The sequence below is a fragment of the Puntigrus tetrazona genome, chromosome 19, assembly GCF_018831695.1.
Source record: "Puntigrus tetrazona isolate hp1 chromosome 19, ASM1883169v1, whole genome shotgun sequence".
NCBI classification, from domain to species: domain Eukaryota; kingdom Metazoa; phylum Chordata; class Actinopteri; order Cypriniformes; family Cyprinidae; genus Puntigrus; species Puntigrus tetrazona.
The window spans coordinates 17,788,489-17,809,684 of NC_056717.1; the positions used below are offsets into that span (position 1 = coordinate 17,788,489).

A 21,196-nucleotide genomic window follows, 5' to 3' on the forward strand; every position below is an offset into this window, starting at 1 on the left:
AAATAGTTTATATATATATATATATATATATATATATATATATATATATATATATATATATATATATATATATATATATATATATATATGTAATAGTATTTTAATGTATTATATTATTTCAACAACTGAATGGTCTTTAATCTATCTTTCTATCCATCTATCTATCTATCTATCTATCCATCTATCTATCTATCCATCTAAACTGATATCTATCTTTATTTATCTATCTGTAAAGACTTAGATCTATCTATCTATCCATCTATCTATCTATCTATCTATCTATCTATCTATCTATCTATCTATCTATCTATCTCGGATAAGCGGTACCACTGAAAATGTAATTAAAAATCGCACGCCGTTCCTCTTCCTCATTCAACCACTAGGCGTCCCTGTTGCCTCGAAAAACAAGGCAGCAACGTAATTTCCCTCTGTAAAATATAGGTAGGGCCTCCGGGGCAAGTTGTCACACAGGGAAGATGGCTGAAGGCTTGCATTTCCCTAGTCATGTGCGTTCACATGGGTGACAAGAGTGCAGAAAGTCAGTCATATGATACCTCACAACACACAAATATACCACTGCCCCCCAGACGCGCAACACACGGATCTTTGTTCTCTTTCATAAAACTTAGATTTACATTTTCGCTTCATGTTATTGAAAGTTTGACCTGGTTGCTTTCTCAGATAATAAAGTTTCTGCAGCTGCTGCTAGGATACAAAGTGCTCCACATACAATTATTTTAGCACGTTGACTTTAGTCTTGACCAGATGTGGATTAAAATTCACATGCTGAATGGAAACCAAGAAACTAGACACTTCGCCAATTGACTCTGAAACAGCGTGGCTCCTGGATCGCATTATTTATATGCTCTGATCTTGGTGTGCAACTTCAAATGCAATACATTAATCAGTGAGCATGACAGCAATGGTAAACAGGAATGGGACCTCAAATGAACCATTCATAGAGAAACAATATGTTCCTTATCTGTGAGTTCAGTGGAAGGTTACGCTGAAGTGGCGAAGGTTTGTCCCTCTTTATACCCTAAATCATCTTTCCATTAAAACTTCTTTTCTCTTCTCAAAGTGGGTGTGTCCGTGCTTTCTTTTGCTTTCCTTTGAAACCGCAACATTCCTCAGCCAATCAAGCGATGCATGGCCCCATGACATCACCGCCTGTGGAATGAGCTGACATGAAGTCTACGCTGGTGAGTTGCCAAGGCAACCAGCAGGGATGGAGGGAGCTTCAGTGGACCGTGTGGGCTTGTGGGTTTTGCCCCTGTTTCTCAGTAGTATGGTCTCAATTAAAGGAGAGGAGAAACCAGGATCTGGGTCTCGTTTAGTGCATACCACCACAATAGGCTTAAACCGCACAAGGCCCGACTTAAATACACGGCGAAGACTTGATGACCTTGTTCTAGAGCGCTTGTAATATTAATCTTGTTAACGAGGTGCGCAGTGAACATGCCAGGGATCGCGGCAGATGTGAAACCGTGTCTCGAAGCATTTTGGCATTCGCTTGGAATTGAAAAGTGAGCCGAGAAGCCCAGACAGACAGATGGAACGAATATAACTGATGCTGGGCAAATGTGCATTTTCTGAAGAAAACGTTAGCAACAACTTGCCGCCACGGTGAATGGCGCCGAGGGTGGTTGCTAGGGTGATATTAGGTGGTTGCTAGGGCATTGCTAGGTGGATACTGGGAAGTTCTGTATGGAAGGTAAGGAAATTGTTATTGGGTTTGTCGGGGGCTTTTAGGACTTTCTGGGGTGTTGCTAGGCTTGTGTATGTTGAATGTAAGATGGCTCTAGGTCGTTGCACGATCGTTGATTTAAGGTTATAAATGGTTTCTATGTCATTTGCATGGTGGTTGTTAGGGTTTTGTTTCTAGGTCTAGGATATGTGGTTGTCAGGATGCTTTGGGTGGTTTTGCTAGATAATTGTTAAGAGGTCGACAGGGTCCCTGTGCAGTGTTCACTGCTCCCTATTTCCTAAGCACAGGATATTCATTGAAGAGGACTTAGCTGACAATCATCACTCATTTGAAAAGCCCTGGAATATCTTCAAAGAAAGGTAACAACAGGGTCATGCAAGTAACGATATAACAAATAAATATTGTCATTTATTTTACTTCAAAGTTTCAATACATACAAAATACATAAACAATTATGTATCTAATAAATATAGTCCAAATGTATATGTTTAGACTCTTAACAGATTGTAGAGGTCTCATCTTAAATGCTTTTTCTCTCACACACAGCCTCATAGTATATTAATAACAACATTTAATAATAATGCAGAGCCAAAAACACTTGATTTTCCTTCTCCTTTCCTGTGAAGCGATGTATCCTTTATTTTCTATGCTACAGTGGAATCTTAAGGGTTCGTTTTTCTGTTAGTAATTCTGGGATTAATGACTCACCCTCATGTCATTCAAAACCTCTTTTGAACACAAAGCAATATGTTTTTGATGAAATCCAAGAGTTTTCTGACCCTCCACAGACAACAAAACAACCCACACATTTAAATGTTTCACATTCAAGGTCCAGAAAGGTAGCAAGAACATTGTTAAAATTACATCTGTTGTTCATTATTTTATATATTGATAATGACAGAGCACTATCCCAGGAGAGAAATCATTGAATAAAGCTGTTATTTTTGCCTTTTCACACAAATACTATTTACCTTCATACCCATAACTAGTGTTTCCGCTACCTTCGTTAAAGATTTCATAAGTTTATATTTATTTATATTTAAAACATTAATCCCCACATGAATTTATTGCATTAATTGCACTCATACCAAATCTGAACCTCATTAAATTTCTGGAAATAAGCTACTTTTGTGTTCTTCTGTGCCCCCCTCTGCAGTACATATATTTTTTTATTAATACTAATTTAATATGATAACGTATTTGTCTTGGGCGTGGTCATAGTCCTACCGCCACAGCTGAAAAAAATCCTAGAGGAAACACTGATTACGGTTTAACCGGACTAATTTAATCTACCTTTTTGGGCCCAAAACTCCACTTGCTATCTATGCAGGGTAAGAAAACTTGCATTTGATCTTCATTAGTGTTCTGAAGATGAACGAAAATCCAGAAAAGTGTGTGAACTTAATGTCAACCCCTGTACCTCAGCACACATACACTTTTAAGACATCACAGGTTACGTGAGTTTAAAACTCCTAACAGGGCCGTTGAGAGTTGTAGAAAACACATACGCAACACGGCAGACTGAAATTATGTGCAATCTTGAATACGTCCACTGTGAGCTCTGTTGTCTGGAACCTGGAAAATTCATCATTGGCAGTAGACTGAAAAACACAGCAGTCTTCGAAAAAAAGAAAGATACGGAGGGGAGAAGAGTTTTTAAAAAAATCATTAGCATCTTTTTACATCTTTTATATATAACATTTAACTAAACTTTCAGAAGCTTTTGCCCTAGATTTAGAATAAAGTAACAGTTTGGATCACGAACCTGGCTGCGGAAAGACAAAAAGAAAGAGAAATGAAAGGCGTTCTCCCTGACCTCATGCGGTAACTAGTTACAGATGGAAGAAAGAGCAGAGGGAATATAACCTTGAAAAATATGAAATTATTTTTCTTTTCTAACATTTGCTCACTCTTTCCGTACCTCTCCCCCATTACTCCTCGCCTGGAAATAATTCAACAACCGATGCACATTTGTGAAATACAAATTTATAGTGTTTCGAGAGTGTACGTGGTTGGATCAGATGACAGAAAGCAAAAACCGATACAAAGAGGACTTTGAAGAACAGGAATGAGGCGGAAAATAAGTGTAGAACTGCGACCGAGGCTAGTGTCTAAAGATGTCCACGTCCAGACATGAAAATAAAAATGAATTAGTCACAAGATTATAAGTAGAAAGGTTTAATGCTAAAACATTTTTGATTAATGAGCCACATTGTGCCATATACATGAAACTGAAACATAAAATGCACAAACGACAATAATAAATACACTTTTCAGCCAATACACAAAAAACAACAATGCAAACCCACTATCATCTTTATACAAGTACTGACTCTGACTCTTCAAACGTTTCTCCTTCTCTGGCAATCAAACTTAACATATGTCAAACGTACAAAATGTGGAAGGAACTGGCTGTTTGTACAACGATAAGCCAGCATTTTAGCGCATTGTGGAAATGGTCGAGATGGAATAGAATAGAATGAACTGAAATCTAAGGATCCTTCAGTCTCGTTCATACACACGGGTGCAGACAACATCTCCGGCTCTCATGGTCTGGAAGATAAACATCAGAAATGTTTAGAAACCACCGGCTATCTGCTTAAACAATTTAGGTTCCTTACCCGATGGGCTTAAACGTATCAACAGATGTTACATATGCACATATCCGACTAGATCTTGTTCTCTAACTACAAATAATGCTCTTTTCAGTTTCCAGCCATGCGACGCTAATTTACCTAAATGAAAGTTACAAAATGTCTATTAGCAACAAAAAGCACACACACTGAGGGACCTGTTTACTGTAAGTGGCTTAAATGGAAACAGTGTGACTTCGATAATAATAATGAGGATGTAAGGTGTTAGATGCTCATTAGAGTAGACTAGTAGCAGTCTATTTTTGTGATGCAAAATAAGCGATGCACTTACGAGAATCATCTGGCCATCATTGGTCAGTTCACGTGTCCATGATGTCTCCGGCCCCTCTCCCTTCTGCAGCTTCTGCTCACAAGCGATTTTACGGTCTGTCTCCCATTTTGGAAAACTCTGACGGAAAAAAAAAATTTGTTGGAAATTGATATAAAAAGTGTGATATTATGTCTTTATGGAGCTTGTTGAAAACATGCATTGTGTTTGCGCGTATTAATAAAAGCGAAACTTTCTTCATCGAATGAAGTTAGATTTTAGCGTTAGAAAATAATAATACGTTTTAAAATAATCGTATTTGCAAATATTTAATCTTATGCAATATGCTAAAGTGCAATCGTTAACAGAGAGAGAGACATGGACGTGTGGCATTACTGTGCACGAGCGTCCATCCACTGTAGCCTCGTTGAAGGACTCGCCCACCGTGAAGGACACATGAGTGGTCCGCACACTAGTGGAGGTCTGAATGGAGAGGCTTTCCCCCTGCTGCGCAATCTCTACGGCCGGTTTGGAAGCTGCAGCGACTGCAATCTTCCTCAGAAAGACGTTTACGCCTGTAGAACACACACACACACACACACACACAAATGTGCTAAGAAGGCTTAAAAGGCTATTTATCATTATTAGAAATCAAAGCCATTTTTCCTACGCCCAATTTCCTGTGATTAACAAGCGTGTCCAATCTGCACTGGAATGTTTTACTGTCTAAATAGCGGTCACATATTTAAGCAATCAAATCAGGTACCGCAGTCTTAATGTTTACACCAGGGAAATCTACACCTTTTAAATGCAGCGGATTCATTCTTTTTGTTTATTTTTTGTGTTTAGGGGCAACTGTGCACTTGGTCTAAGCGAACTCCCCATTGAGTGAATAATTGGGGTCGAGGGACGGTGCGCCTGCAGAGCCAAACGGCTGTCCGAGGGGCCCCATATCAGGGCTGGTGCGCCTAATCACAATCCCATGAGGAAGCGAAGCAAAACATTTTTTTCATGCAGCTTTCCATTGATTGTGCTCATGGTCGAACAGAGTCTCAGTTTAACCTGGATAAAATATCTTTTTTATAAATAAATAAATAAACAGTGAGACTGACATGCATTCATGCAAGGGTTTTTTTTTTTGGTTATGCCAGATGATATCAAAATGTCTCATTTTAAAACAAAATATCTTTGTTGCTCATTGGGAGTATTAATTCAAAACATGCATATTCAAGATGCATATTACGCAAACACTTCCTTTTTCTGTTTTTTGATTAGACTTTTTTTTTTTCAATCTAAAAAAGTTGCAGCACCTTGAGATTTTTTAAACATAATAATTGATTTTAATTAACAAAAAATACCAAAGCCATATATCCATACATAAAGCCACATAATCTTAGATACAACTTCCATGATAAAGACGAATCTTGGAAACTCACCGAGAGCTTTTAAAAGTTCCTCGAAATTTTCGGAACTTTTCATTTTCCAGGATCCAGAGAAGTCAGCAAACGTTCGCTCCGTGTTCGTCTCCATGTTTCCTTATAAACGGTTGTTCTGGACCGCTCTTCTCCTCTCATCCGCCGGCGTTCAGCGCTCTTTCTCTCTCTCTCTCTCTCTCTCTCTCTCAGGTCAGTCTGTGAATGTGCGCCTCGACCAATCCGCGGCGTTTGCGCCTGTGCCGCGTCTCATTGGGCGGCCGCTCCTCGCGCGCCATGTGCTTCCAGTAAAGCCTCGGAAAGACCCCTGTTTGCCCCACCATTTGGCTTGAGCGATCGGGTCCTATAATTCCTTTAACTGCATCCTAATACGCCCGATTTGTCATTTAGCAGGCGCTTTTATCCAAAGCAACTTGCAGTAGTCCACTAGTCTCCTTGTTCGTCCATCACGGCTCCAGAGAGTCACTCCAGTTGTTACCTGCAGTTACATTCAGCTGTCATCCGAAAGCATTCCATTAGGTTTTGCCATACAAGGAGCTTTTGTTTAAAAACCAAAATCGTGCAAAAAACATGGAAACCCCCATATTATCCAGCTCCCTTTCTCTCGTACAAACACGCCAACAAAGACATCTCATGCCGAGCTTTGTTGGTATTCGGACCGCAACAGTCAGCCATTGTCAGTCAATCATATCACAGCTTCCAATCTGGGCTGTCTTGCTGAGGGCTGCTGCATCTGGGCCTGTGTCCTGACAAGACTCTGGCTTTGAATTTGCGTTTAGACCTCGCCTACGGTTTTGAGGGACTTTATGTTTCCAATAAATTTAAAACAACCGCTGTTTGTCGAGACCGGAACGATGCATTATTTTTAAATAACGTATAAAAAAAAAAATCATATTTATAATAGTAAAACAGTAGGAGGTAAATGAAGAAAAAAGTTTTAAAATGTAAAATAAACTTAAAATAGTATTCGTGATATCTAAGGATGTCTAAAAATGTGTACTTTTATTTAAAAAAATAGAATTATGCAGAGGCAAGCTGAAACAGCATCTATTTTATCTATATTCTTCGTGAAACAATTATTTATTTATTACATATGTATGTGTAGTGTTTATTTTATTATGTATAAATATATGTATTTTGTAAATATTTATGTGCATAAATATATGATTATATATATTTATATATAAACAACATTTATATATAATTATATATTTTGTCTTAAATATGTGCATGCATGCGTTTGTATTTATGTAATAAATATACACAGTACACACTCATATATTATGTAAACAATTATTAATCAATCGACAGGACTCATTTATTCAATTGCTTTTTCACACAGATTCTGCCACCGCTATGACCTTAATAAACAGCGAAGCATCATTATCACTTTTCTTTAATCGGTTCCATTCATTCCCTCCAAACCCACCCATTCACTCTCTCTTTCCCTCCTCGGCTTCACCTCATTTAGTTTTTGTTCCTTTCGTGCACGTCTCCACATTCCTCATACAAACGGCGTGAAAGAAGCAGAGCGGAGACAAGAAGCAAATGGAGTGTCTGAGTGGCCAAAAGGGAGCCAGGCAGGAGAGAAAGAATGAGGCGGTGTAAACTGAAACCACATCCTCTTCTCCAAATGCTCGGAGGTAATTACCAGCCGATTCCTGAGTTGCTCCCCGCCCGTCCTTTTTCTCTCCCTTTACCCCCTGATCCCACCCCTCCTACCAAGAACATTTCAACAAGTCTGGATAAGAAATGATACCCCTGGAAATGGAACAGAGGAAAAGCGGTGGGGGAAGACGAGTAAGAGAGCGAGACCGTATATTTTCAGTCAGAACGGAGACGGTGGCAAAAGTTCAAGCTGTTTTCTCGCTCTCGTTTTGAATGCTTCTCCTAAAAGCACGTCAGCGAGTTTTCCTTTGAAGTCGTCGAGTCAATAAAGCTACTCGAATTTGAATGAGAAAACAATCCTGATCCCACTCTCACCTACTACTGACCCCCATTATCCAGGAGACGACGAGGAACCCGTGTATGAAAGAGAAAGACAGCAGAAGGAGGGGGAATATGTCTACATAAAAAGTCAGTTGTTTGGAGACTAAGTGAGCGGTCTGTGATAACAATCGCTGATGGCCTCAAGAGCCTTTATGTCACAAAACATTATAGAAGTTCAATAGGCCTAATGAATATATATAGCAGGCACTGTTATATTATGTTAGGCCTATGTAAGTTTTTTTTATTACACACTCCATGTGTATCTTAATGACTCGTCTACCCTAATGAACAAAAATGCTTCCCGGAGACTACAGGTAGCCATTTCATAGGTTTTTGCTGTGTCCTCCATTTAACGTTTTCAAACTATTAGTCAACCTCCAGGTAAGAATTTACAGAAAGCGCCATGGTAACGGTTAGAAAGGTGGTCAAAATATGAAAACCGCTATCAAGTTGGCCCTCTCGGGTTTGACGCGGGCGTTGAGCCGCGCGCTAAACGGCGTCCAAGAAGCTAAAACAGTTCATTCTTTAAGTGTTTTTGGCGCCACCTAAAGTTCGCGCGCTTACTTCCAGGAACCGTCTTTGGAGTAGAGCGCGTTTCCAGCCGTGCACAGTTGAGGGGAACACGGGCGAAACATGGCGAGCCATCTTCGTTTCGTTGCTCGGACTGTCATGGTCCAGAACGGCAATGTCGATGCGGCATATGGCGTCCTGAGCAGGTACTTGTGAGATGTCTGGAGACTTTTGATGTATATGTATATATGTGACGGGTTGTGAGATGTCGCACAACCTGTCGCTAATGTTATGTTCTCAGTAGGTCATTTAGTTGATGCATCTGAATTATGTACGCGTTGCAGTACTCTACAGGCCGGGGCTTTGCAAACCATGTGACCCCTGACTGAAGACTCAGTTTCAAACTGTTTTATCGTGTTAACACTTACTAACTTGAACAAAGAACGTTAGCATAGTATCTAATAATTAACAGGTCATTAGATGTGGTAAATTGTAATTTGTAATTGTAATCTCACGTGGCCCTCGCATTCACATCCTAAGGAATTTATTGACCAGTGGTAATGTCCTTGTACAGTTTTTATTCATTTTTTTAAAAATGATAAATATAGTTGTAATTTTTTGTTTCGAAATCATATGATCCTGAAAATGTGCATTTGTCATGATTATTAGAGATAGATATATAGATAGATATACAATTGTTATTGCAGTTAGTTACCAAGGAAACATTTATATCTAATGTTTTTGTTTTATTTCTGCTTTTTTTCTGTTAATAATAATAATAACCCTGGTTGCCTGACCTTTTGTATGGCACAATGACAAGTCTGAAAGTCTTTAATGTCTTAGTGTGGTTTATTAGATGAAATCTTAATATTAATTATGCATTGTCAAATAACTGTGCAAATAAACCAGTAACATTAGCATATTAAATGAAATGACAATAATTAAGTTACAAGTAATAAGCAAAGCAAAACAAAATTACAAAGTAAAAGTCTTGGGAAAATTAAAAAGTGTGAAAAGATAAGATATTATTTCAGAAATCTTGTTTTTATGTTGTCGTCGTTTTCTTTGTTTTATTGTGTAAGTTAGCTGTGTTTGTTTTTAACCTAATTGAAATAACCCACCTGCAGTGTGTTAATTAATTGGAACGACCCAAAAAGTTGTTTTTTTTAATGTAAATTGTTAAAAACTGTAATTCCAAAATGGTTTTAGAGATGTGTTATTGCAGAAGTTTCTATAGAGGGTGCAGTTGAGTTGTAAAAAGTGGGATTAAAACTCTTAGCTTGGACTGGTTTTTGCAATACTTCAGCTTGGATGTAGTTTGCAAGGTTGCCTTCTTTTTACCTTATAACTCAATAATAGTATGCTATGTCATGTTCTCAGATACTGCAGTTGCTATACGCTCTTTCTCTCTCTTTTTCCTCTGCAGAGTGCTGTCCAAGGATGGAATAATTGAGTCTGTGAAGCGCAGAAGATACTATGAGAAACCCTGCCGTAAACGAGAGAGAAAGAACTATGAGAACTGTAAGAGAATCTACAATACAGAGATGGCCAGAAAGATATCTTTCCTATCAAGAACACAAAGACAAGATCCATGGCTAGGATGTTAAGACCAACTCGAGTCACGCACTGAGATCTGCCTCAGAAGATGAAGATTCACAGGAACATTTTACGTGCATCATTATAGAAAGTCATTGCAGGACTGTGTTGTGGAATCTCGATGCTATGATAATGCATATTTAACATGTTGACTAACTGTTGTATGTTATTAATAAAAAGCTGTAAAATCATTATAAGAACTTCATTTACAACAACATTATTCACATTCACAATAAATTTGTCTTATAAGATATATATATATATATATATATATATATATATATATAGAGAGAGAGAGAGAGAGAGAGAGAGAGAGAGAGAGAGAGAGAGAGAGAGATATGGATATATGGATATAGATAGATATAACACACACATATAAATATATATAACATAATTTATATATATATATAGATGTTTTGTCTGAACTTTTGAATGCTGATAGCAGCTGAAGAGTGCACATTGAGGAAAGTATAAAATAAATTCAAATGAAAGTCTACAGTTTTAAAACATGCAAAGCAGGAACAGATGAAACATAGTCACACATAAATCTGATCTTGTTACATTTCGACAAATACAAAACTGGAGTACCTTGTCTGGTGAAATGTGATAGTTAATTTTATTGCTAAATAAGATATATTGCCCAGTAAAGAGGAGTAACCAGAAACTGTAAAAAGGAGAGCAAACCAGACTTTGTAAAAATACATATTCATACTATGTGACCCATGACTGAGTTTCTTGAGCAAACAACAGAGGCTCTAGAACGTGACTGGAAGTTCTCTGGCAACAGGGTGGAGTTTTTCAATATGAAAAGTTGAAATATCACAATGTAATCTTTACAAACTGCATATTTTTCCAGTTATGCAACTTAAAAAAGTACAGAAAACTAGGAGATCTCATAATTTTGTACTAATAATCCTGTCAATTTTAGCTAAAATATAATCCTCTATCTATGATGTTGCTTTCTATTGTGAAATTATGTCTCACCTGATCCATTCTGGTGGATTTTGATGTAAGAGGACAAAAGGGGATGGACATTCCAAGTGGAGAAGCTGTATGGACTCGCATATTTTGACTAGAAGTGATGAGTTTAAAGTTAAAACGCCTTGAAGATTTATTTCTTACAAACTCTATTTGTTGGACTGGAGTTGAATTATTATGATGCTTTTATCAGCCTTTTAGACAGCACCCCTTCACTGCAGAGGGTCCACTGGTGAGCAAGTGATAGAAAACTACATTTATCCAAATCCGTTCCGATGAAGAAATCAGAAAATCTTCTGCATCCTCGATGGCCTGAGCTGTCATTTGTTTAAAATTGATATGTAAATTGATATATCTATTGAGGTTAAGGCACGTTAAACCGAACTGCACAGTGTTTGTTAACTGGAAGGAGCTTTCTAGAGTTCAAGGTCTCAGTGATATATGTAACATGGGGGATGGGTCTCTCTCTGTAGAAGGGGTTATTAAGTTCAATGTATAGCTGTGGATGGGGCCTCAGCTCTAAGCAGATGAAGTGGTTTGCTTTCCATGAAGTCATGTTTGCATTTAGTCTAACTAGGGAAAATTTAAGACATGCCACTTCGGCTCCTTCGGTTGCTTTGGGGACTTGAACGTTGCCGTTTAACAATGGTTATTTATTCTCCCCAGAGTCTTTTATTTAGAGTGGAAGTTTGAATTATTGTCTATTATTAAACATAATCGTTGTACCCAAAGCTGTGTTTGTTTTATTGGTGTAACTGTGCACATGTTAAACTGCACATAAAAAGATCCAAAAGCTGTATGGCCGTGTGATATTCTGCAGCAGATTTCACAATAGCCTCGTATGTAGGTAAACTATGCAGGGGGATGGGTGCTGGGTTACTGAATTCACACAACAGTTTTGAATGGAAACTCTCCTTATTGTAAAATAAAGAAATAAATTATTAAATTATTATAAATATGCTTTTCATGGACCCAGTACTACTTCATTAAACTTATTTTTATGGTTAACTATGTATGGGTAATATATATATATATATATATATATATATATATATATATATATATATATATATATATATATATGTGTGTGTGTGTGTGTGTGTGTGTATAAAATATGTGTATGTTTATATGCTTTTTTATGCTCATATATATTTATATATGAGCATATAATATATATTTTTATTTTTTATTTTTTTATATTTTATATATATATATATATGTTTTCTATTCCGATGCTGGATGGTTGTAAAAACATTTGCACTGCATGTCACTGCATGTCGTTACCATGTATGTATGTGTATGTGAATTTAAATATTATATATACATATACATTTTATATATATATATATATATATATATATATATATATATATATATATATATATATATATATATATATATATATATATATAAAATGCTTATGGTGTGAATGAGGGCAAGCTGATCTTGAGAAAGTAGAGCATAGATAACGTGTGACCTATGTTGTGTATATGACTGTTGACCTACAGGTGGGCAACAACAGGGGAACTCAGGAAGTTGGAGTCAGTGACCTTCAATGGCTGACACTGTTTAAAGATTGACCAAGTGTGTTTGTGAACGTAAACTTCAAAAAAAAAAAGAAAAAAAAAAGGGTGGATGCTGTACACAAAAATGTAACAGATGTACAAAACAGAATAAGATTCTATTTACAGTAGTTTTAGGATTTAATATATAGAAAAGACATTAACCAAGCTGTAATCCTTAGTAGTGACTGCACTTACTTGAATATTGTTATTGAATCTTTATGAATTCATTATCTCATATTTGCTATTGACGGTGTCCTTTTGATCATAATAACCATGAAACAAGCCACAGCAAATGTATCATTATGGACAATATTGCCTGGTCATTTTGCTGACCACAGGGAGCAGACTCATAAGCTCATTTGTTTTGAGCGAAACTGAGCCAATAGCACTTGTTGTCCTGAGCTGACCTTCTCATTTTTGCCAGAAGCAAACAATTATAGCCCTGCTATCAAATAGGAAAGGAAGGATTCATCTGATGGCGATCACAAGTGTTTACAAGGGGGCAGTGTGTGGATTATGCAATGACTTTCAGGGAGCCTTTTTAAAATTGCACACGAGAGGTTTTAGCCTTTCTGAAATTAAACAGGCTACATTTTCCACATTCCATTCACTTCCCAGTGACGTTGTTTTTATTTTGTTATTTGCATTTTTATGGTTATAGTTTTAATTGTACTAATAACCCTGTCTGACACGTCTGGAATGTAAATAAAGTAAAAGTATCATACTCTAAATATAATTTTCTTTTAAGATGCGCCAGTTTTAGTACATTTATGATGCATAAATATATAAAGAACTGATAAACGATGACATTAGGTTATTTAACAGTGTACTGCGCAGTGTTGCTGTGGTTACTTATAAAAGCAGTCTGAAGGTCATCTGAAACAAATCACTGAAAACAAATGTATTATGTTCCAAACCTATCGGCGGGTACAAACCCTTCCTAACGCGGAACAATCTGTAGCATCTGTAAAATGTGTTCCAAACCGTAGTATCTGCCTCTACACACGAGTGCCACGTGCGAAGGTGAGGGTGTGCAAATAGACGAATCCGACCAATCACGGCTCAGACGCGTGGGGATTGGATCTGCTTTTCGTCCAATCGGCGCCTCGACGCTCACCCGTCAGCCAATGGGAACGCAGCCTGCGTTGGCTTTTGTCCAGCACGTGTAGCAATTCACATGTCTTCCCTCGCTGTAAAGTGACACTGGCGGAGAAAGGGAGAGGATAGAAGTCCGTAATATTTTTCTCAGGACAACAGTGCGTGCGACCAAAACGACCTATTAAGCAATAAAGTGTATGAAACCACTTTTTCGCGTACGAGAAGCACGTCAGGTTGTGTCGGCGGCGCTGGACACCAGGTTGTTGTCGTACCAACTCAGAAACGACCCACCATTAAGGTAAGGGTATGTTTTAGATTTAAAAATGATTATGTCCGTTATACTCGTTATAAATGCCTCACGTGTTGATGCTCGCGCTTCATGTGTGTTTACGTCACGTAACGTTAGCTGAATTATTCCTTTGTTTTTTTTTAGTCTGTTTTTAAATATCTTCACGATGCTTTAATTGCGATTAAAATCGATTTACGTTAGTAACGTTAGGATTTTTTCCCCATTGCAATCTGACACTAGCGAATATGTGGAGTATTTCTTTGTATTTTTTTCAGCTGTTGTTTTCCTACATCTCAATGTGTTTTTTCAAAAGAGTATTCATTACTGTTTATTGGTTTAACAGCTGACGTGATTAGTTACATTTATGCATGATTATGCGTCACAGACCACATGGACCAGGAGTTTAGTAAACACGACTTAAATTATGGTGCTCTTTAAATGTTTAATATTCACGTGTATTCATTTATTAGACTTTTTTTATCCAAACGACTCCATGTCTTTCCCTTTTTTTAACCAAACTACCAAAAAGTCCATCTGGTGAGAGTTAATTTGTCTTAATGGCACCGCCTAGCTGCTTATTATTTTGAGGCACTTACTCTTGAGAGGATTTCAGAGGAACAGTCAATTCTGAAATACTACACCATGGCTGTGTCTCAAATCTAGCTGTTCATCCAAACAAAATTATAGACACGCTTATATTATATTACATTCATGTGGTTTTCAAAACTCCTATGGGTAGCTGACCGTTTTCCGAGAAAAAACCCATATGTGGTTTCGTGCCCTTTCACCCAGTGAAAGGCATAGTGTGTGTGTGCTGCTCTTCTTCATGGGTTGTATGATTTTTGTGTGTAATAATGATATCTCTGTGATCTCTATTTCAGTTTTGGAATGTATCCTGTTATTTTATCCATTTCATTTAATCCATGCTTTGCATTCCCAATTGTATTTTTGGTTCTTGCACCTCTCTTGTTTCCTTGACTTAAAGAAAAGGGATGTTTCTATACATGTTCCTATCACATATTTGTCAACAATGAGGGGTTTTCAGCAAGTCCAGTCAAGCCAGTAGTTCAGCTTTGGATGTGTCCTTCTAACATATATATAGCCCTGTGTGTGTGTGTGTGTGTGTATACACACACTACCTTTTAGAAGGATTGGGGTGTGTGTGTTTCTATTTCAAATAAATAATGTTCTTTTTAACTTAATTTTCACCAGAGGGTCCTGGAAAATGTGAAAAAAAATTTTTTTTGCAAAGGAATGTAAGATGTTTATTAAGGAACACATCTGTTTTCAACTTTGATAATGTTATTTCGCAAAAAAAAAAAAAAAAAAAAGAAATCATAATACATGAAGAATCATGTTACACAGAAGACTGGAGTAATAATGGAATTGAATATTCGAATATTTCACAGTATTACAGATCTATTTTTGATCAAGTAAGCGCACCCTTTGTGAGCCTATGTGACTTCTTTCCAGTGGGTGGGGGTGTGTGTGTGCATGTATACATACGTGCGCGCACACACACACATACATTGGCTATATATTATAATGCGTGCATGTTTGTGTTTTGTTTTGCGGTTGAGGTCAAAAGTTTACATCCTCTTTTCAAAATCTACAAAATGTTAATTATTTTACAAAATGAGAGATCATGAAAAATGCATGTTATTGTTTATTTAGTACTGACCTGGATAAGATATAAAATATCTGAATATTTCTTTTTGAATATATATATTTTTTTGTATTCTGGAAAACATGTTACAATCTTCTGTAGCCTCTGAGGGGCAGTACTAAAACCCCCTAGCTCTTAAGGCATAGTACAGCAGACAGTTCAACACAAACAAGGGACTCATGAGCAGCTATCACCTAAAAAAAACACAGCTGTGGTACTTTTAAGTAACAACATTATAAGGGGATATAAATTTTTGTATGGGTTAATTATTATTATTATTATTATTATTATATATATATATATTTTTTTAATAAATGCAACTTATTTTCTCTTATGGGCTGTATGTATACATCTTTTATATGATGTATCCAATCAGGTTAGGACTAAATAAACAATAAAATGCATTAAGTACGATCCCTCTTATTTTGGTTAAAACGATTCACTTATTTCAGATGTAAACTTTTCCCTTTCAACTGTCCTCAAAATGTGTGCACACACACACACACACACACACACACACACACACAGGAGGTTTGGGGACCCTAAGCAAATTTCAGGTATAGGGCCGCAATTAGTCTAGTAACTATGTGCTCTTTCACACCTAACCCTTATTTTGCTCACTCACTCTCATAGTTTATTTATCTCTTCACAGCCAGTAATTAGTCAACCCGATGCTGTTCTAAAGCTATATTAGGCAAGCTTTTTCAGATGACAAAAGATGAAAAAAAAGACGCTTTCGCTTATCTATTCAATAAACTGCAAACATTTTCAGTATGTTTACAAAGATGAAATTATTCCATACAGCTCATTCCATAGTCCAAGTGTTCAGAATATTACATTTCTATAAAAATGTATGCACCATTTTGCTGAAAAATAACAGCATACTATAGGAAAACAATACTTGCTTTATTTCTAAACTATTGTAGCTGACTATTTCAAATCTCTCTTGGAGTTTTAACAAGGATTTGACCGTTCTGTCAACTGGGTCTTTCCCCCATTGTTAAACTTTTTGTTTACATTGTGTGTTTGCGTTCTTCATACTGTTCGGCTGCCACATTCCTTTGAGACGAATCACTGTCTGATAAGTCCAGTGCAATTTAGCCTTAAACGACCTGCCGCCTCACACATATCTGTTTTCACACATTTCAGTGATGCTGTCGCCGGGGAGTCCTTCCAAATGGCAAGTGCAAGATTCCCTCTCCTCGACCCCCAGTCTCCTGTACAGCGAGAGCGACCAGACGGAGGATGAACTGGAAGTCTTTTCCTCTGAGAGCGAGGCTGCGGGAGTTGTGCCTGATCCAAAGCCACCCTCCGTGGCCAGTGGGAGCTCTCAGGATCCGAAATCGCCTCTCGCCTTTGTGAAACAGAGGAGCCGAAGTGGTGAAAACGGTCAGACTGGATGTTCCTCGGCATCTCAAGCGTACACGGGTCAGACCTCTACATCATCTGAAAGGATTCCCACGGAGGGGGAGCTGAGGTTTTCACGCAAAGTGAGTCTGAAAATCTCTTCATCCTAAATAAATTCTGTTGTTCTGCAGGTCAGTTTAAGTCGAGCTGTTTTCCGTGACCATTTCTTTTGCTGCTGTACCTTTAAGAGGCGCCCTTCTCAATTGTGTAATGCACACCGATCCTGAGCACGTTCTTGCACACACAGGCTTGCTTTCATGTCAAATATAGTTTGTAATTGGCCCATCCTTCGGTATAAGCTTTACACCTCCTTGTGACAGATACACAAAACAATAAAATGTGGTGAACGAAAGGATCTGACCGAAACCACAAAGAGCTTTGTTAAAAATAAATGCCAACAGCTCGTTTCGCCATGACTGTTTCTCCTCACCTAGACGGTATCATTTTTCTAATACAGCTGTTGGTGGTCATGTTGACCAAATTTTAATGTCACTAATTTTGGAATTTTTTTTGCAGCTTGTTTCTGATAAATGTCTTGAGTTCTGAAAGTTGCACCAAGTTGCATCAACCACGTTTTTTAAACAATCAAGAAAAATGTGATTCTTTTAAAAATTATATGTTTCTTTTGCCGATTGTAAATCTGTCGTGCCGCTTTTTGAGATGTTACTGTGATGGTAAATGTGTTAATTTCTCTTACAGTGTGCAGAGCTGCATGGGTACGTCAGACCCCTGTTGGAGCTGTTGAAGGGGCTGAAATCAGGTCGATATGATAAAGGTAATGCACAAACTACCTTTCAAGAGTTGGATATGTAAAGATGCACCAGATTGATAAAGGTGTCATTTAAAGACATTTTATAGTGTCACCCAAAATCTGTTTTAAATGAAGGCTGTTGTTATGAACTGCATTTTCATTATAGAGGCACGGATGTTTTTTTATTATTATTAAAAGATTTTGTGACATTGGCCACTGGAGTTAAATAAAATGTATACGTTTAAAGCAATTATTTAAACTCAGTGTTTATACATGATTTAAATAATATAACAATACATAAATATTACACAAGTAAACTGATTTTGATGTGTTTTTAATTGAGCATTGTTTTTATTTTACTTTTTTATACCCAAAACTTAGTAGTTAGTAGTCTCCACACCCATTACATGGAAATGTTGTTTTTTTTCTTTTTGGCAGGTTTGAGCACATTTCAACAGAGTGTCGCCATTGACAGACTGCGAAGGATTGTGGGTGTTTACAAAAACCTGAACTTGGGTATATAATTTTATTCTTTTAAACTTTCCCCATTGACACATTTCTTAGTACTGAATCAAATACATAAGGTGCCTTCTGATAAATCATTCTTTCCTGTTGTACATCCGTAGGGAGAAGTATATGGGCACTCTTCTGCAGCTGGAGATGATGTTAAAGGTTTGGTTCCCTCAAGTGAGACCTCAGCATCGGGATGGCACCCCTTCACTCCAAAACCTGCCTCCACGCTGGAATCAGGATCAGTTACATATTCCAGTGAAGGTAAGCCGCTGATATCCATGTTGAAAAGCTCTTGTAAGCTCTTTTCTGTGAATGTGCAAGACTGATTCATTAGTTGTTGTACATTGTAAATGGTGTGTTTATGATAATAAATTTGTATAATATATCAAAAACCAGTTTGCAACATCACTCAGCATTAGCTGTACAGCTAAAATAATGGATGATACCAAAACACAAAAGTTACAAACGGCCAGAGCTGCTCTTATGTGGGGATAAAAAGGTTTGAAACTAACCATATATGACCCTGGAGCACAAAACTAGTCATAAATCAGCTTTGGTATATTTGTAGCAATAGCCAACGATACAATTTATGGGTCAAAATGATCAGTTTTTCAGTTTTCAAGGCAAAAATCATTAGGATATTAATTAAAGGACATGTTCCATTAAGATGTTTTGTACGTTTCCTTTTCATAAATATATATATAAACGTAACATTTGATTAGTAATATGCATTTTTTTAATTCAGATTTTCAAAGTTTTCAGACTTTCAGATGATTTCTAAATCTCAATTGAGAAAAAACCCTTTGTGACTGGTTTTGTGGTCGAGGATTACATATGAGAATAAAGCGACCATTATGGCCATTACATTAGTTAATAAGTGTCTAAATAGCTGTCTACAGCAATCTGAAATAGTTTATTGGGTGTCCTTGATAACATCAAAGCCCTTCACGTACTAAATTACGTCATCTTTTCATTTCAGAAACGCAGGTTAAGTTGGTCAGACTCTGACTCGCAAGGATCTTCGAGCAGCAAACGCTTTCAAGAGGACGATCGAGGGCCGAGCCCCAGTGACAGCAGCTCATGGTTCAGCAGCTCCGACACCATGTCTAGCGAATTAGAAGACAGTCCCGTCTGTACAAAGCAAAATAACACGACATCTGAACCCAGTCTCAATGAAGACGGCAAACCTCGGACTGCGACAGGAAGACCACCTCCTCTTGTAATACCACCGTCGGCCACAGATGGCAGCAGCCTGGGCATGCAGGACTGTTCAGTGTCCTCCACAACTCCTACTTCTGACCCACCATTTAACATGACGATTAGTCAGAAAGAATCTGTAAAAGAAGAAGGGCCAAAAAAACAAGTCGACACGGAGACGTCAAACACATAGCATTTCGACGTTTCACATTTTTTTTAACAGAATGACTGAATTAAACGTTTCTCCAGTCTGTTGATATTGGGAGCTCGTTGTTTTTCACAAAGTGAAATTTTCATTCAGTTAGATTTTGCCGCACATGCACAGACGTAATCATACACGGTTATAGACTAAAGAAGTGTCTTAAAATACATGGCCGAGTCGTACAGTGAAGCTGCGAAACTGCACTGCCTTCCACGATAAACAGACTTCCAACAGTATCTGCCGCTTTACGAACATAAAACCAGAAAGCCAGATAACAGCAAAAGAATGGTGAAAAGTGTGACTGCAATCGCAATCTACCTTAATGTCCTTTGACTTGAATTGAAAACCACTTTGAGCATCGGATGAAATAGAAATGCATTATTTGAGAGAATGTTTAGAGGCGGTTTTATTTATTGCATTATTACTTGAAGATACTGAATTCACTTAAGCAGCCTTAAAGAGTCAGTGCAAGTGGGCCGTTGTCCATTATCGTAGCTCGATGTTTTATATTTATTAAGAGACTGAAAGAATAATCCCGGGAACAACAGATGGGATGCGTTGGGAAGTGTTATTTTATAGTCTGGAGAGTAAACGGTCATTTATTGAAAATGTTCTTGCCAAAAACAGTTTGCACATTTATGTTGTTCTGCTTTCGCGTTCTAAGAGTTCGGTTTGTCATAGAGATCTAGGTTTTTGTCATAGGAAAGTGCACCGTTTTTTTCAGCATTGTGATTATTAACCGACTAATTTTTAAGTTGATGACGAAGAGTATGTGCCGTCACACACTGTAAAGGTCACACTGAGACAGATGAGACTTGTGCCGTTCGCTGTTTGTAGAGTATGTTCTGACATTAGAGACGTAGTATTTGGTAGTCGCTTCAGGAGGAATGAGAAGAACTTTTTCGGTATGTTGACTGAGATGCATGTGGTCACGTCCTTGTGCAGCTTGTACGAGTACCTCGTGAAAAATACATGTAACTGTATTGTTGGAAATATAATGGAGGTTATAATGTAAGGGACAGGTGCATATGAAGATATGTTGTAATTAATATTTAATGGCACTTAACAGCTTCATGTGATTGTTTCCGAAAAGTCTGTTATTGTAGCACCACTGATATTTTCTGTCCATTCAAAACTATTTTCTCTTGTAAGTCATTTCTGTTCTCGTATCAATGTTTTTGTCAAGGTTGCTAAAATTGTTTTTTTTCGACATGCTCCACTTTTTGATATCATTAAATGTTTCCAAGTTTCTTATTTGAATTTGCCCTCTTGGTTTTAATTTTATGTCATTTTAAAAGTGTCTTATGCTTACCAAGGCTGCATTTATTTATTTAAAAAGTAGTAGTAGTAGTAGTAAATATCAATACAAAGATCTATCTATGGGTTTGTATTA

At 37.4% G+C, this 21,196-nt stretch overlaps 3 protein-coding genes across 3 annotated transcripts; 2 read left to right on the forward strand and 1 right to left on the reverse strand.

Moving 5' to 3' along the window:
• Positions 1–3,870: 3,870 nt before the first annotated feature.
• Positions 3,871–6,472, reverse strand: crabp2b (cellular retinoic acid binding protein 2, b). Its single transcript, XM_043217265.1, has 4 exons — positions 6,046–6,472; positions 5,006–5,184; positions 4,634–4,750; positions 3,871–4,261 (listed from the first exon to the last, which is right to left on the reverse strand). Exons 1-4 carry the CDS (start codon positions 6,137–6,139, stop codon positions 4,211–4,213), a joined length of 441 nt encoding a protein of 146 aa, XP_043073200.1. The 5' UTR covers positions 6,140–6,472; the 3' UTR covers positions 3,871–4,210.
• A 2,117-nt stretch (positions 6,473–8,589) lies between these two features.
• mrps21 (mitochondrial ribosomal protein S21) lies at positions 8,590–10,328 on the forward strand. The gene is made up of 2 exons (XM_043217248.1): positions 8,590–8,747; positions 9,968–10,328. The coding sequence occupies exons 1-2, from the start codon at positions 8,665–8,667 to the stop codon at positions 10,146–10,148; spliced, it is 264 nt and encodes an 87-aa protein (XP_043073183.1). The 5' UTR covers positions 8,590–8,664; the 3' UTR covers positions 10,149–10,328.
• A 3,531-nt stretch (positions 10,329–13,859) lies between these two features.
• On the forward strand, positions 13,860–21,063 carry ciarta (circadian associated repressor of transcription a). Its single transcript, XM_043218379.1, is given in 7 exon segments — positions 13,860–14,076; positions 16,883–17,223; positions 17,840–17,915; positions 18,330–18,383; positions 18,386–18,407; positions 18,518–18,665; positions 19,384–21,063. Coding segments are annotated over 6 exon segments (1,050 nt in total). The 5' UTR covers positions 13,860–14,076; positions 16,883–16,884; the 3' UTR covers positions 19,795–21,063.
• Positions 21,064–21,196: the final 133 nt, after the last annotated feature.

What these genes read in the sequence shown, in the direction of transcription:
- crabp2b (XM_043217265.1), bottom strand. Translation starts at nt 6,139, where the DNA reads ATGGAGACGAACACGGAGCGAACGTTTGCTGACTTCTCTGGATCCTGG. An exon ending in GGAACTTTTAAAAGCTCTCG is followed by an intron (nt 5,185 to 6,045) that starts GTGAGTTTCCAA and finishes TGTGTTCTACAG; the next exon opens with GCGTAAACGTCTTTCTGAGG. An exon ending in ATGATGGCCAGATGATTCTC is followed by an intron (nt 4,262 to 4,633) that starts GTAAGTGCATCG and finishes TTTATCTTCCAG; the next exon opens with ACCATGAGAGCCGGAGATGT.
- mrps21 (XM_043217248.1), top strand. Translation starts at nt 8,665, where the DNA reads ATGGCGAGCCATCTTCGTTTCGTTGCTCGGACTGTCATGGTCCAGAAC. An exon ending in GCATATGGCGTCCTGAGCAG is followed by an intron (nt 8,748 to 9,967) that starts GTACTTGTGAGA and finishes TTTCCTCTGCAG; the next exon opens with AGTGCTGTCCAAGGATGGAA.